This window comes from Pagrus major, chromosome 23, assembly GCF_040436345.1.
Source record: "Pagrus major chromosome 23, Pma_NU_1.0".
Classification (NCBI taxonomy): Eukaryota; Metazoa; Chordata; class Actinopteri; order Spariformes; family Sparidae; genus Pagrus; species Pagrus major.
The window spans coordinates 2984296-3000199 of NC_133237.1; the positions used below are offsets into that span (position 1 = coordinate 2984296).

General features: G+C 42.2%; 1 protein-coding gene across 1 annotated transcript; it reads right to left on the reverse strand.

Annotated features, from left to right (window-relative positions):
• Nucleotides 1-4364: 4364 nt before the first annotated feature.
• On the reverse strand, nt 4365-7283 carry hoxb1a (homeobox B1a). Its single transcript, XM_073494042.1, has 2 exons — nt 6425-7283; nt 4365-4732 (listed from the first exon to the last, which is right to left on the reverse strand). Exons 1-2 carry the CDS (start codon nt 7281-7283, stop codon nt 4365-4367), a joined length of 1227 nt encoding a protein of 408 aa, XP_073350143.1.
• Between the last annotated feature and the right edge of the window lie 8621 nt (nt 7284-15904).

Consider the following 15904-nt stretch of genomic DNA (forward strand, 5'->3'; position numbering starts at 1 on the left):
AGTACAGTGACCTTTGTGGGTAAAATCAGCACAGTGCCCTTTAAGCATCAGTGTTAACACAGAGACCAACCTCTAGCATGTTTTAGGCCATTCCATGCCAACTCACTTAGGGCCTCCCAGTTCATGTCATAGATTTTTTTTGGAAAAATGGGACCTTGCAAAATCCTATAGCTGTACTCCAAATACTTTTTAAGATATGAATTCATGAAGTTTGGCCCTCAGAGCGAACTTTCAGCATTTTAGTGATTCCTTGTATGTGTATTCCCAACCTCAACAATCGCTCATTTTTCACTGGATTGCGTTGAGATTTGTTGTGAAAAACACACTTTTGGAGTTATTTTGACTGTAGATTTACCCAAGAAGGATTATTTTACTTTCCTTACAACTTTTGTGTGGAAGTGTGTTGATATATATATATATATATATATATATATATATATATATATATATATATATATATATATATATATATATATATATATATATATATATAAAAATCATAGATGTTATATATACATATACATTTTTCGTACTTTTCACTGTCTGTAATGTTCCATTCACATTACATTTTATCAGTGGAAATTTGTACTCTGAGCTAATTTCTAACATTATCAAGTTGCACTGAAACAATACAGCAGGTCTATCCCACATGAAGCAGGGTTGGGTGGATACTGCAAAATGGATTGCAATATAACCAGAATTATTTAAAAAGTGCAATCATGATTTATTTCATCATTAAGCAGTTTGATGTGGTAGTGAGATCATGGCGCCCTGCTCACTTGGAAAATCCCTTTATTCTGGTTTAAAAAAATGACTTCCTGTTATTAATTTGATTACTGTAAACATACAGCAGCAACTATTTAAATTAATACATGCTGCCAAGTTTCCTGAGGGTCTCTTTGAGGTTCAGGACAAGTTTCAACTCAATCCAGTGAAAAATAAGCAATTGCTGAGAATACAAATATAAGGAATCTTGAATGCTGAAATTCTGCTCAGAGGGCCAAACTTCAAAGTTGAAAAGTATCTACAATACAGCTATAGGATTTTGCAAGGTTTCGTGAACTTCATTACATGAAATGGTAAAAGTTCTGGATTTTGGATGAGTTGGCATGGAATGACCCTTTAGCAAGAAGTTGTAATTTTATTTCTTTAAAAATTCCTGCCTCGTCTCCAGTTTCACACCTCACAATCTCTACCCAGTGCACACATCCATTGTCAATACAGGAAGTATTGTGCCCTTCAAATAGTGAGATTAGAGGAGTGAGTCCAAATCACAGCTGAAAATGGGTTCTTGGTTCTTGGATTTTGGTAAACTCTCTAACTGCAGTAAGAAGAGGCTGTTTAAAAGTAGCATCAGAAAACAACTGCTGTAATGTGCTGAGAGAGCAGAAGAGGATCTGAGGGAGGTTTGTGTCCGGTGTGTGTGATGAGGTGATGACTGAGCTTGCCACCCAGGCTCCAGGAGAGCGATCTTCAGACCAGTAGAGAGGAGAGGGCGATGAAGATGAGGAAGAGGAGGAGGAGGAGTGTGTTTACATGTTTAGATATCCCAGAGGCTCTCCAGAGGTCAACAGGTCAGCGAGCCACCCGGAAAGCCCCTCTACATTCCTCACTGTAGCCCTGCATGTGTGTGTGTGTGTGTGTGTGTGTGTGTGTGTGTGTGTGTGTGTGTGTGTGTGTGTGTGTGTGTGGGTCAACCAGAGGCCATGCAGCCATGTGAATGTGAGGCCTGACTGCTTTGAAATGCATGAAGCTCTCCGTATGTTGTGTTGTGTCAAACCTTGTGTTTCTTTAATCCACAAGGAGAAAGACAAGACTTCTCTCCTGCTTCAACTTTGTGCAGGACTGTGGTGCAAATTTCTGCGCAAAAATTTGACCTACTTGATACTTATCACTGTCCTGCTAAGCCTGTGTACTATGTTGTGTCACCTTTCAAGCGTTTTCATCATTTTTTGGACCATGGACCATGTTTTAGTTGTAGACAACGCATGGAACTGATATCAGCCCCTCAATGCTCAATACAGTGCTCAGCTCCAAGTCCACACTCTCCAAGTGCTTTGAACTCGCAGTCTGGACTGCTAGCTGCACGGCTAATTGAGCTAACTAGCTAATAGCAATCACAGTTGTCGGCAGTTAGCATTTACTCTGGTGATGTGCTGTCCTCTATTTGTTTGGGATATGAATTCAACAGGTAGCTAATTCTTACATGTGATATATTTAGATATTCCCATAACCTTGACTTCACTGTTCCCCTGGAACAAGCCAAGTGTTGGTAATGTTTATAAAGTAAATATCAAATCAAAAATACAAAATGATCACATCTGCAGTGGATTTACAGAAGAATCTTTAATTGAGGTAGTTCATAGTAGAAAAAGACAGACAAGAACATGATTGGAAGTGTTTCTAAGGCTGCAGAACTAATAAAACTCAGTCTGCTCTCATTTACAAACAACAGACATCATTATAAAAAAAAAGTACAGTTCACAGTAGAGGTCGACCTTTAACCTGACAACATTACACTTATGAAGAGATTTACTCAGGAATGATGTTCACCAGACAGAACCTCAGCTAACCCGCTTAACTTGGTAATGTACTTAATCAGAAAAGGCCGGTCATAAGTAGGAGTGGAACTATTCACATAACAGTAATGTTATCAGGATTCAAGGCAGTATCAAGATTAGATGTCCCCAGTGGAAACACCCCTTCACATACACACTTCCCGCCATAATCTATAATCAACAAAATGAAATGCATCCAATAATTTATTCTCATGGGGGAAGAGACAGGCAGTAAATATTATTTCCGAACTTTTCCCACTCAGCAGGGAGACATGTGTCTCACAGGCTTTTTTTCAGTAGTTTAATCATGTCCCCCCTGCTCACACACACACACACACACACACACACACACACACACACACACACACACACACACACACACACACACACATCCCAAATGGACCCCTGAGTCTAATTAACATGTTCAACACATAATCCTGTACATCAGGTGTTTGTTTTTGAGCACTTCGTCTGAAGATGTTACCCTGTAGTCACATAGTGCAAAGGCCAGAGCTGCATGGGGAAACATACAGAGAACAACACCTTAAACATCAAAAGATAAAACCAAAGAAAAGTTTTAAAAGTGGAATAAAAAGAGCTACAAGCAGATAAGACAACAGTGTGTTTTTGCCCTGAGAGGCTCCCTGTATTCTGGATCATAAGGCTCATTTAGTTAGACTGGGCTCAGACTGGTATGTGGGTAAAGAATGGACCACAGTTTGTCATAGAGTATATTACATCATTCATTTACAGTTTGTGTATGTTAAATCTTCAGGTCAACATGGATTCAACTGATATCAATCATGAAGGCTGTTGGTGGCATTGAACTGTCCCATACTGATCTAAATCTGTCACAGGCTTTGATTTTACCTTGAAAAGGAAGAAACATTCTGAATTATTCGCCTCAGATAACCCAATAACAGTAATTCCCTGTAAATGAATAAAGATGGCCGAGTGCATCCCACCATCATAATGTGTGTCAGGTAAACTTCAGGACTCCCAGCAGGTTTTGTCCAGAAACAATTCCATCAATGTCTTTGTGCTACGACCAGCTTCTAAATCAGTGAAAACATTTCTTCTGGGAGAACATAGGGACCCCCTTGAAAATAAGATGCTACATCTCAAGGGGCTATCCTTTAATAAATTCAAATTCAAATTCAAACTCAGCCACACTTTCTCTGATTCTAAAAGGCTAGAAGTGGCATAGGCGTGTGCAGGAATGTGGTTTTGGAAGAATTTGCCAAATCTGCAGCATTTGATTGGACGATGATACCCACCCAGATAAGTGATGTGGGGTTTTTCATAACTGTTATTTCTATGACTTTTCTCCAGTTTTGCCATTTGTATCAGCAGCCATCACCAACCATACGTCATATTTTTGCTCATGTTGGTTGCCTCATAGTGTCCCCTTTATTACTCAGACATCCATCCTGTCAAAATGTCAACTATGGTATGCTGTTTACTGTGTGGCATCCAGCTGTAGTTCATATATTTGAAGGAAAGCACATTTTTGTCTCTATCAAAAACAAGTGACCGAAGAAGAAAGGTTTGATTAGGGTCGGACAGTTTTCCTGGATCAGATCGTCTCTCTGCCTACACCTGACTGAATGCAGAAGTCCAGGTACTGACTTGGTTTTAAGAGGAATTCTGGGACATGTAGTCCAAAGCAGAGGAAGCAGACTGATGAATGAAAGGATCATTTCCTTTAAGATGTAGTACATAAGCAATGCTTTAAATAGTGTATCACTGAGTAGGACTGTGTTTTCCACAGGGCTACATGGTCTGATTGACAGGTACAAAGACCAATCACGTCGCTTGCTCTGACGACGTCTCCGAGTTCGGGGACGCACCCGGAGACGTGGACGCGGAGGAGTGGTCGGTATCCTCCAGCTCCTTGTTGAAGTCGGTACCGGAGGATGGGGAGGAGGAGGAGCGCGTCGTAGCGGACGCTCCCTCCCGCTCGCGCTTCTTCTGCTTCATGCGCCTGTTCTGGAACCAGATCTTCACCTGCGTCTCGTTGAGCTCGAGCGTGGCGGCGATCTCCACGCGCCGCGCACGCGTCAGGTACTTGCTGAAGTGGAACTCCTTCTCCAGCTCCGTCAGCTGCCGCGTGCTGAAGTTGGTGCGCATGGCGTTGTTGTGTGCGCCCGCGAGGCCGAAGTCGGACACTTTGACTGGGTGGAAAAGGGAGATAAGCCGTTATAAATGTGTTCGAACTTATTTCATTTATATGATTAAAAATTAAAAAAAAAAAAAGCCTGCATGTCACATCTGTTCATATGTTAGACTGTTCCTCTGGTCTGAAGGCCCCATTTTTTTATCTTTTGTTTCCCATGTGTTGCATCATTTAGTCTTCCTGTCTTTATTGATTAAGAGGTGTTGATGTTATTTGAACCAGGCTAATCATTGCGATTCATACAAACTGAACACGAGGTAGAGGACCAGATTGTAGAGCAAAGCAACACGTTTAATATCAGTAAAGAGAAGGGGAATACAAAGGAGGGAATAGGCTGGCGAGCGGATAGAGAGATGGAGAGGCAGGGCTTTTGGGTTCCGAGGGAGGGTTTGGAGGGGTGGGGGGGTGCCTTGAAAGATAACAGAGCAGGACAGACATCCCAGGGTGAAATAACCCGTCTGCTATATCCATTAAGAGAGAGAGAGAGAGAGAGAAAGAGAGAGAGAGAGAGAGAGAGAGGAAAAAACATATGAGCCGTCTGGGGCCACAGTGGGTCCAGACCAGACCTGCTATCAGTCTCGAGATATGACCACAATGACTGCATATACTGAACAAGTCCTGAAATCACATGAACGCCGTCCGTTTGTTGTGTTTTTTTTGTGTTTTTTGTGTTTTTTAACAAAATGTAAAAAAAAAAAAAAAAAAGTCTAAAGAAAATTAAAGCGTTTTTATTCGATGCAAATGCGGAGCGGCAATAGGCCCTACCAAATAATAATATACAAACCAACAACACTGACAATACATCTAATATGCTCATATTTTAATTTTAAATGTTCCTGTTCAGTTGTTTCAAACTGTCACAATGATAATGTGTTTTCTCCTGCCGTCAGTGTGTAGGCCCGCAGCATTTAAAAAAAAAAAAAAATCAGTTTTCCTTCTGTGTGAGCATAATGGGCCAAAGCTAAGCTTTATGTTCTTAATGATAATGAAGCTAAAATGCTTCACATTTAATACGGAAGCAGCCCTTAACAAACGGTTTCCGTCATCACAGCGAATGTTTTATTGTTCGTTGAAATGTCGGTAAAATTAATTCATGGCTGATAATAAACCAGCTCTCTTTTTATATCTGACCCTGGCTCGATGTTGGTCAAAAACACATTCAGGGCACAATTTAAATGACTGTTGTTGTCCTCATGTCTCAAGTCTCCGTCCGTTTACAGTGAAACGAATTCAGACTCGAGTGATGAAGACAAGTGAAAAGAGAAGGAAGGAACAGACGGAAAGAAGCCTACAATTTACATCCGAAAGGCCTGACATCTGTGTGCAGAGAGGGTTGAAAACGAGGCCTGCAGCAAAACAAGAAACCTTTTTCTCCACGGCTCCATATTCATTTCGTTATTATCAGAGGGAGAGGGCCCTTCAGACAGAGCGTCTCAATCAAAACTGTTGTAGATCTTAGTTGTTCTTATTGTCTTCTATAGGCTGTTTATTTTATATAGAGCAGATTTAAATAAGATATTTATCGTTTGTCTTCTGTGTAACGTTCCCCATGACAGCCACTGTGATAAATGCAGAAGAGGCCTGTGGAAACCTTAAATCTCAACATCTAACCAGCTGAAGGCCTGGCCTCTTGATAATGCTTTAAATTCAACCTTAAACACCAGACGGGCCAATTATCGCCCTCTCTTACCTGTTTTAGGCGGGTTCCTCTTAACCTTCATCCAGTCGAAGGTCTGCCCCTGCCCGGCCTGCTGGCCCTCCTCATCCACCCTCTCTCGGTCCTGGGACACCGGTAGCTCCCCGTAACCTCCCCCGTGTGGAAGGCTCAGGTAGCCCGCTGCGTCCAGACCCCCGCCAAGCTGCTGCGGGTACTGTGACCCGGCCAGGGCGCCCTGAGGCCCGCAGTAGGCCCCGGCCAAGGCCCCGTAGCTGGGGCCGATGGTGGGGGACGAGCTGGGGAAGGTTGATTGATGATAGTAGGTGGAGGCCACAGGCTCTTCCATGAAATACTGGGAGTGGACGGTGTTGGGAGGGCCCGTCGCAGCAGCATACTCCGAGTTTCTGGCGCACGCCTGACCTGCATAGGCCCCGCTGCTGCTGCTGCTGCCGCCGCTGCTCCCGTTATTATAAGGAGACAATGTTCCGCTTTGTAAGCTTTGGGTTTGGTGGAGGTGAGGATGATGATGGTAGCCGTTGTGCGTCTGCTGATGCTGTTGTTGCTCATGATGATGATGGTGTTGCTGATGATGCTGGCTCGCCCCTGTGGTTCCGTGCACCGCTTCACCTCCAGTGCCCCCGTACAGCCGCCCGTCCCCGATGTAACTGCTGCTGTCACTTCTCGTCCCGTTAACGGGAGCTGGAGAGCTGTTCGGTCCCGCGTGGAAGGAACCGGGGGTCACCGGGAAGCCCTGATGCTGATCCAGAGGATGGGGGTGGTGGTGCAGATGATGGTGGTGGTGGTGGTGGTATCCAGATTTAGGCGCAGAATAAGCGCTGGTCCCCGGTCGGTTACAAATTGAGTATTCCACAAATGAGTTCATGTTGTCCATGCAGACCGGAGGCACGATGAGGCTGAGAGCAAATTAAAATGAGCAAGAAACAGGAGCCGGCAGATGGATTTACCAGGACGATGCTGTAGAAAACATCAAAAATCAAACAATTCCATTGAAAAAAATAAATAAATCCATAAATCAACAACCTCCAAATAAAAATGAAGTTAGTCTGAAAATCAGGATTAAGCAGCACTACTGGAATTGTTCAGCAAAATATGAGAAAAATAAAAAGGTCAGCGGTCCAATGTGGAGGAGAAAAGTCGAGTCTGCACGTCCAAAACCCCGACACACACATGAATAATGTGCTCTGCCCTGTGTGTGTGTTTGTGCGCGTAAACGGAAGGCCCGACGCTGTCAGTGGCTCATCTCAACCTGAGTTTCTCAAACGCTCATCAGTGACGGAGGAAAACACCGCGAGAACAGAAAAAGAGTCTAGTCACCTCATCACCCCCACACAGGTTACACTCCGTCCTCCTGCATTCTCTGGGATCTCTCCATTTCTCTGCGTTCTCCTGTTTTCCGTGACTCTCTCTCTCTCTCTCTGTCTTTCTCTCTCTCTTTTCCGTGTCACTTCTTTTCTTACCTCTGCCGCGGGTCACGTGATTGTCGTCACGTCGCCTGGTGACCGGGGGCCAGAAGTTTGTCAGCCGGTCGTACAGGCGGGGAAACCAGTGTGTGTGTGTGTGTGTGTGTGTGTGTGTGTGTGTACATGTAGAGAGGGGGGGTGCTCTCGGTTTAGAAGTGGAGTTTGCGCGCGCGCGATGGCGCTGACGCACGCGCCTCATCCATCACTCGCCGTGACATTAGCACGACAAAGAGACTTCAATCAAACCGGCCCATCAATCTGATATCAGCACGGATCTGTCAGAGCCAAGAGAGAGGCAGAGAAGAAAGAGGAGCTGTGAGGCGGCCTGCTGCCTCCACACCTCCTCTCTGAGAAACAACCCGAACCAAACCTCCAGAACACTGCTACTGTTTCTCTAATGCCACTGCTCTAACGGTCGAGCTTGTTCACCAAACATGTCTCCAGATGCTGAGGCTTCACTTCACTGTGCTGTTACTGTGGTGGTAGCAGGACTACAGTGGAGTAGAGGCAGCTAGCCCTCATGTTTCAGCTCAAAACTCAACATTTGTTTTCCACCTTGCTGCTTCATGACTTCCCGACTGAAAGGAATGACTTATAATTTAGAACTGATGACATGTTTCAGTGAATGTCACACTGCTCCTGTTGAGGCCCACAGCTGCATGTTTTACAACCTTCCATCTTTTTTAAAAAAATAACTCAAATAAAGACAAAGTTGCTCATCAAGACAAGGCAAGTAACATTTACATGGAATGAGTGGAAGGATCCCATTCTTTTTTTGCCTTGGAAGGCCAAAACTGAAACTCAATAGTGGACCACGGCCCAAAACCAAACACCTATTGTATTGCATTCTTAAGATCTGTTGTTTCATTTTCGACTGGAGAAAAAATGAAAACAAAAAGGAAAATAAATGTGCCAGGATAATCTGTCAATCCTTAATTTTTTCCCCACTTGCCTCTCAGGGCTTCTGTATTACTGGAACCTCAAGCTCCCCTAACTGACTGACTTCTGCACAGTGTCATTCTGCCCACAATGCATACATTAAGAACAAAAAATATGTATCCTATAGATTGGAAGAGAGTTTTCACCTCATAAAAATAACACAGCATAAACAGACATTCATTATATATATTTTTACAATTAATTGAATTTTTGTTTTTGCTAGAAACATTTGATTTTTAATCTATATTTATTTATTTTTATTTTTTGATTATTCCACCTGGTTAGATCTTCTGTTTTTGCAGTGTAAAATTTAGTGAGTGTTAATATGCAGTTATCTGAGGTTGAAGGTGACAGTAGTTTTCATGCAGCTTCTAAACTACACATATTTTGTTCATACGAGCTTGATGACGAGATGATGATGAGTCTAAACCTCTCTGAGCTCAATCTGACCCCAGTCATAAGTAGCACCACTCTGTGGGATAACATGCTGTACAATTGTACCTGTGAATGACTTTTTTGCAAAAGGATGTTCTTGTTTATGTATATCTTATATAACTTATAAAACATGACATATTTTCTTATCAGCTTTATTTATAGTGATTAATGGTCATTTCTGTATTTTGTCACCTTTACAAATGTGTCCAGTGTCCAGAATGAAGTTACCACTGCTATACTTTTTAATGTACAGGATTTTAACAAGGTGAGAAAAAAAGGAAAGTATTTATAAAAAACAATGAGGTTGATTTTATCATTATTGTAATAATTAGACTATCCATACACACAGCTGTGGTGTGTGTGGGACTCAAAATGGTGAGGAAGTGAAAACAAATGTCAACAAAACACAAGATTTAAAAAACCAGACAATTCCGGTTTATTACAACCTAATTTCCATAACCTTGGCCATCATTTCTATCAGTTATGATAATATGTAATTCACTGAAGGAAATGCAGAAATCTCATTGGAGAACACTGTAATCACAGAATGGTTGAGGCACAGAGTTGCTGCATATTATTCTCTCGCACCACACATGAATATGCATACAGAATGGGGATAGATGAAGCACCATCAGCTTTAAAGGTCAAAGATTTCTTGATTTATAAGATCTGGGGTCCTCACTGAAACTACACAGACACTGAGGAGGCTCAAGGAAGGATTTTTGTTCAGTGGTCTAGTTTCGAAAAAAGGACAATTTAGCCTGATTACGGCTTTTTTTAGGTCAAACTATGAAACATAAGTCCTCATCGCATTGGAAAACTGAGCAAGGACATCAGGAGAAAGTTACAGGACGAGGGTGTGTAGACTGTGATGGGTGTTTACAGCACACAGTTTCAACAGCTCTCCTTCATTTTCTTGATGTTGCTCAGTTTGTTAACATCACCATTAGATACAGCAAAAGCTACAAAATAAAAACTGAGCTCTAAGCTAGAATTATCCTTTCAGAGGACATTCTCATTATACTTAGGTCTCAGGATAGACATTTTGTTTCACACTTGGCGCTCAGCCAGGGGTTGACTGAACCCCGCTCCATGTCTCTCCACCTTTTCTGTGAAATCGGGACAAAAAAAGCTTCAGTCAGTCTGTTTTTTCGTGTCTTTGGTTTGGTCCTCCAGCAGTCAGGAAATGTAAGTGTGAAAAGCTTTACATAATTCAGACCAACACTGCTGCTGCTGTTTGGGAGAAATGATTTATTAACTCTGACTGTAAATCTGCTGTGAACATCTTGTTGCTACAGTGGGTCTAATGCTGTGCTGAGTGCCAGCTGTTAATCTGTCAGCGTGGGTGATGGACTGACTCACTGACCTCCATCCAGCACCGACACCGTGTCTACATGGGATTGTGGAGTGTCATGTTTTCTCCACGTTTAAAACATGCTTCTCTGTTGGTTCTGTTTCTTCAGTCCTGTTAACTCACACTGATCTTCACTCTAAAGATCATTGATTTGACTGTATCTCTTCTTTGCACATTTGCCTTACAGGACAGAGGAAATCTTTTAATGGATCAAAAGGCTTCTATTGATCAGAGAGCCCGATCTTGCAGACTTTTGGGAATCAGTTTACTTTTCAACAATTGGATTTGGAAGCCATAGATTTCTGATGGCTGGATGTGCATGTGGAGTGCACGTGTGAGGGTGTGCGCGTTTGCTAATTGAATGAGTGAGCTGATCTGTTACAGAAATGAGGTTAAGGCAGACAGGAGGCCTTCTGGTGGGCCAAAGCAGCAGGACAGGAAGCAGGGATATCTCTGACGACAACACAATGTGCTGGCAAACAAAGGCCTGTGCACAGACTTCTTACTTTGGGTTTTTGTTTAATACTTTGGTAAGATTGTTTTTGTCCTTAAATTGTTCCAATATGAATGTACTTTTATCTTAAAAAACATGGTTCCCTTTTCTTATACTGTTTCACAAAGCAAACAGTAAAATCTCTTCATGTCTATATCAAATATTGGCTCATGAAGTGTCATTACTGATTAACTCCACCCATCCCTCCCTGTTTTAACTGCCTCCAATGGACCCGTCATCCATTTCTCCCCTCCAGAGCCTCTGTGAAGTGCCTGACAGCAGACGCACCGCCGTCCCGCCACCAGGACGAAATCAGGACGAGCGGCGTGGGTGTGCGACAAGGAGGGAGGTTAATGATCAGTGAGGGGCTGAAAGGAGAGAGAGAGAGAGCGAGTGGGCAGGAAGTCTGCAGGAACAGGCCGAGGACAAGAAGAAGATTAAATGACGCCCACACGGCTGTCTGGGTGGTGAAGAGACTACAGGACTGAGGAAGAGAGAGAGAGAGAGAGGTCAAATGGTCAGAGCTCCAAAATGTGCACTTTTTAAAAACATTACTGTATGTATTAATGTAGCTGTACATTCCTCAGTTTGTTCATAGTACTTTGTGTGTTTATTCAGTTTTTAACATATGATCTGTATATGGGTACCTTACCTGGATAATGGCATCTGATCCCAGGTCTTTGCATTGAAAGTTGGTAATAATCAGCATTCTGTTATGTTCATTTCGCCTGCATTAAGATCAGATCTGACTACGCACATCAAGTAGGTGGAAATGGTGGAAGTTTTTCCATCACCAATGAATCTGTCAGTTAGTCTTCAATTAATAAAAAAAAAGTCAGAAGATAGAGAAATATCAAGATCACAATTTCTTAAAGCCCAAGGTGTCACCAAAGTGCTTCTCCCCAATCAACAGCCAAAAAATGAAAGTTTGGCTTCAGTGTGCTGTCAAAAAGTAAAGTAAAGAAACAAATCCTCACAACGAGCTGGAACCATGGGATGCTTGACGCTTTTGCTTGAAATGGCTCCTAAAATGGTCTCAACTGACTTTTCCATTATAGCAATAGTTGCTGATTATGTTTCTGTTTAGTTACTGATTTATTGTTTCAGCTCTGCTTATTTTTCCTTTGCACGTACAAGGGCTCGTCTGTAGCTGTCTGATGGGCAGCTTGAGTTAGCAGAGGTGGAGTCAGGTGACTTGTCAATATGTTGATTCTTCTGTTATGATCTCAACACACCAAACTGACAAGTAACAAGTAACCAGCAGCAATGAAGGTCGACTGTTGCGTCACCTCACGTCGCCTTTGTCTCGGCCAGAGAGCTGCACTTGAACACACTTCAAAGACTACAGCTGCTGGCCAACTACAGTAGCTTGTACGTTCTGCGCCTGTATGATAGGAGGTATAGCTCTCCATACCACCAAGTGGCAGTTGTCTGTATTGGTCATACACAAGGGAAACTGGAAAACTCTCAAACGGTTATTCATTTTTTGACTCCACTATTGCTAATCATGTCGAACTAATAGTTGCGTATGGCACTGTTGAAGAGGTGGAGGTGAAAAATAAGGAGAAACTGAGCTAATGGGTGAAATCATGGATACTACAGCGATGGGCTCAGGGGCTTTACCTTTCTTTTTCCATTTTTCTTCTCATGCACTGATTCACTTAGCTGAACAACCAATCATGCTCAATCAACCAAATAGCTGCCGACAAGGGCTGACTAGTGCCAACGGTGCGGGACACACCGCAACACCTGGGCCACAGACGTTCACCACCAGCCCGGACATTGGCTGGCGACCGACGGTCAGCCTGGTGAGTTAGGGCCCCTTAGAGTGATTGTCAAATGGTCCAAAACTTTAAAACTTTGAAGGACTTTGTGTAAAAAAGCTAAAAGTAATCGTGTAAATCTTTGGCGCTGACTGCACTGACTCCCAGATGACCCACAATGCACTCCCTCAAGCACTAAATCAGCCAATAGCAGGCCTCCAGGTGAAGTGTCAGAGCAGCATCACAAGCCCCTTTTACACAGCCTGTTCAAGACGGCACTGTTGCACCTTTATTCCACCTTGGTGGAATAATGTACTTAACATGAAGTGTTGCCTCAGGGTCTGCTGCTCGCAAGTCTTGGATTCAGGTGATATGGGTGCTTTGGTGTGTTGGTGCAGTTTAAAGTGAATAACCTACTGAACAAGAAAACAAAATACTTCTTGTTGTTGTTTTTCTGCCGGTGCTCTTTCAGATTCCAGGGACTCAGGTTGCTTCTTGACAGACTGACCTTCATACCTCCTATGGGGTCGTGACCTCCAGGCCGACTCAGCCTGGTTTCTGTCTTGTCTCAGGTCAGCAGTGGAATTTAAGAATCAGCTACACCTCAGCCTATCTGTTACTGTTTCTGACTGTTTGCTCTGCATATTTGGGATGCCCGTCCAGGATGTAGCACAGCCCTAGACCAGGGGTTACTTAGGAGTGTGGTCAGAAAGCAGAGAAGGAGTAGTGCAGAGTCTTCATCACTTCATTGAAACACAACAATCTGATTGGACAAGTAGTTCTCCGTCTCTTTGCTTTCTCTGTCTGTCTCCCCCAACAGTCCCATCAGACAGGGTAAATAACTCCAGAACCAGGAAGTTATGCTGCAGTATTCCTGGAAAAGTGTGGGGATGTGCGCATGTGTGTGTTTGTGTGTGTGATATGAGGGGCTTTTTGGAAATGGTGAAAGATGATATGGGAGAGAAAGTGAAAGAGAGGAGTTGTGCATCCAGACAGCTGACGTTGTTACATTAGCTCTGAAACCTGAACCACTGATGCAGACACATAACAGCATTTATTAACCGTTATTAATAACATTTACACACACACACACACACACACACACACACACACACACACATACACACAGACACACACACACCACTGATGGAGAAAGAGAGAGGTAGAAGGAGAAAATGTGAGCACAGGCTGAACTTTTTTCTATTTCTGTCATGGAATTTTTAATGCCGTCAGTTTAAATTGAATGAATCTAAAGATGAAATGAAACTGCGTGCAGTCAGTGAGGTCGGTCATATTGATGCATGTTTTTTGGAGACAGTTTACCAGTTCTGAGACAGGATGTGATGACAAATAGATCCTCTATTTGATTCTCTTAGTTTTGAGTTTCATTGCATTCAGCTTCACTAGAATCACAAGTTTATTTATTCCATTTTGTATTATTTGTTTTTATGACTGATAATATTTTCATTTTCTACTATTTTCTACTGTGTACTGTATTCTACTTCTACTCTTATCTTTTGATGGGAATCATAAAAGCTGTTTTTGGGAAGGCGTCATCCAAACGGACCTGTGAGAACTACAGCTCTGTTTGTTCAGGGTAAATGTAGATAGGTCCTTGGGTGTAAAGCAAAGCTACACCCAGTATGATGAGGGTTTTACTGTTATAGCCTTTACCATTGGTTTAGTAAGTTATGTTTGCCGAAATATCAAGGGTGTCAATTTCAGCCCAGTCACCAGAATAAATGTTGACAATGTTTCAGCAAACCACAGAAAAGTTTGTTGATGAAGGTTCTCAGTCATCTGGGTCATTGTAATTCTAATTTTATTTCTAGAATTACCACAGATATGTCGCAACTTTGTGTTTCTTCCTCAATTTTCTCAAATTTTGATGATTTTTGAGTCTCATTCCCGATTCGTCAAATACTGGCGCATGGGGATTGTAGGACGGGTCGGCCACCATCCTGCAGCAACTTTTCTTACGAATAGGAACTCTAAAGTTGCGACTCACTTTGCTTATGGTTTAGGCACAAAAGCATCTTGGTTAGGGTTAGGAAAAGATCCTGTTTTGGCTCATACTCCTGATATAACAGACTGGTTATCAACATGTAATGTTAACGTGACATGACAGACATGATGCAGCCTATGACGCAAACATGAACAATCAGTGGTTTGCAGAAATGTTAACTTCCAAAATGTTCTTTCCATGTAGATTTATTTGTAACACGACTATTTCTATCATTTATCTTGTGATCACCACGATAAAATATAACACGATTATCACTGATTTACGTCAAAAGGGTTGTAAAATCCTGTGCCTTACTATTATAAAGTGCTGTGCAGTGTTTAAGTGTTTGATAAGCCTCTCAATACATTCATGTGTTACTCCAACTGGACTTCCTGGATCAGATTACATTGTCTCACTGGTACCTGAAGCAACATGGTTCCATACAGTCTTAGCATTGTTTTAATGCAGGCCTGTTTTCGGAAGTGCTGGTAATCACCTCTAGACATCCATATCCTACTACCCATAAGCCTTTGTGTTATGAGCTTTTTTATGTAGAGTTTGTTTGGTCAGCAGTTCAATCAATTCTATTGGCACAGGATGAGATCCACCTTTTGAGTCTGTCTGCTTTTTGGTAACACTTTCTGACACTGATCATTAATAAATGGTGAATTTACAGATAACTAAACTTTAGTTAATCATTTTTTCACTGTAAACAAACAAAGAAGTGCTTTATAAACCATTTATTAAACAATTGTTAAATGTTTAAACAGCAGTTGCAACATTAAAATTAACAATTGTTGTAATAAATGATTTATAAAGATTTCATTGTTAAGAGTGAAATAACTATCAACTAAGTTTTAATTATCTATACATTTACAATTTATTAATGATGGTTATTACCTGTTGTTTTTTGTGAGCGTCTTTCTATGTGTCGACAAGCCAGAGACCATTGCCACTCCAAGTTATTATGAAAAATGGACTCTAGGTCTGTTCCAATATCTTTCCTCTAGGTATTAAGAAGGTGTGTCCCTTCTCTCAAGGAT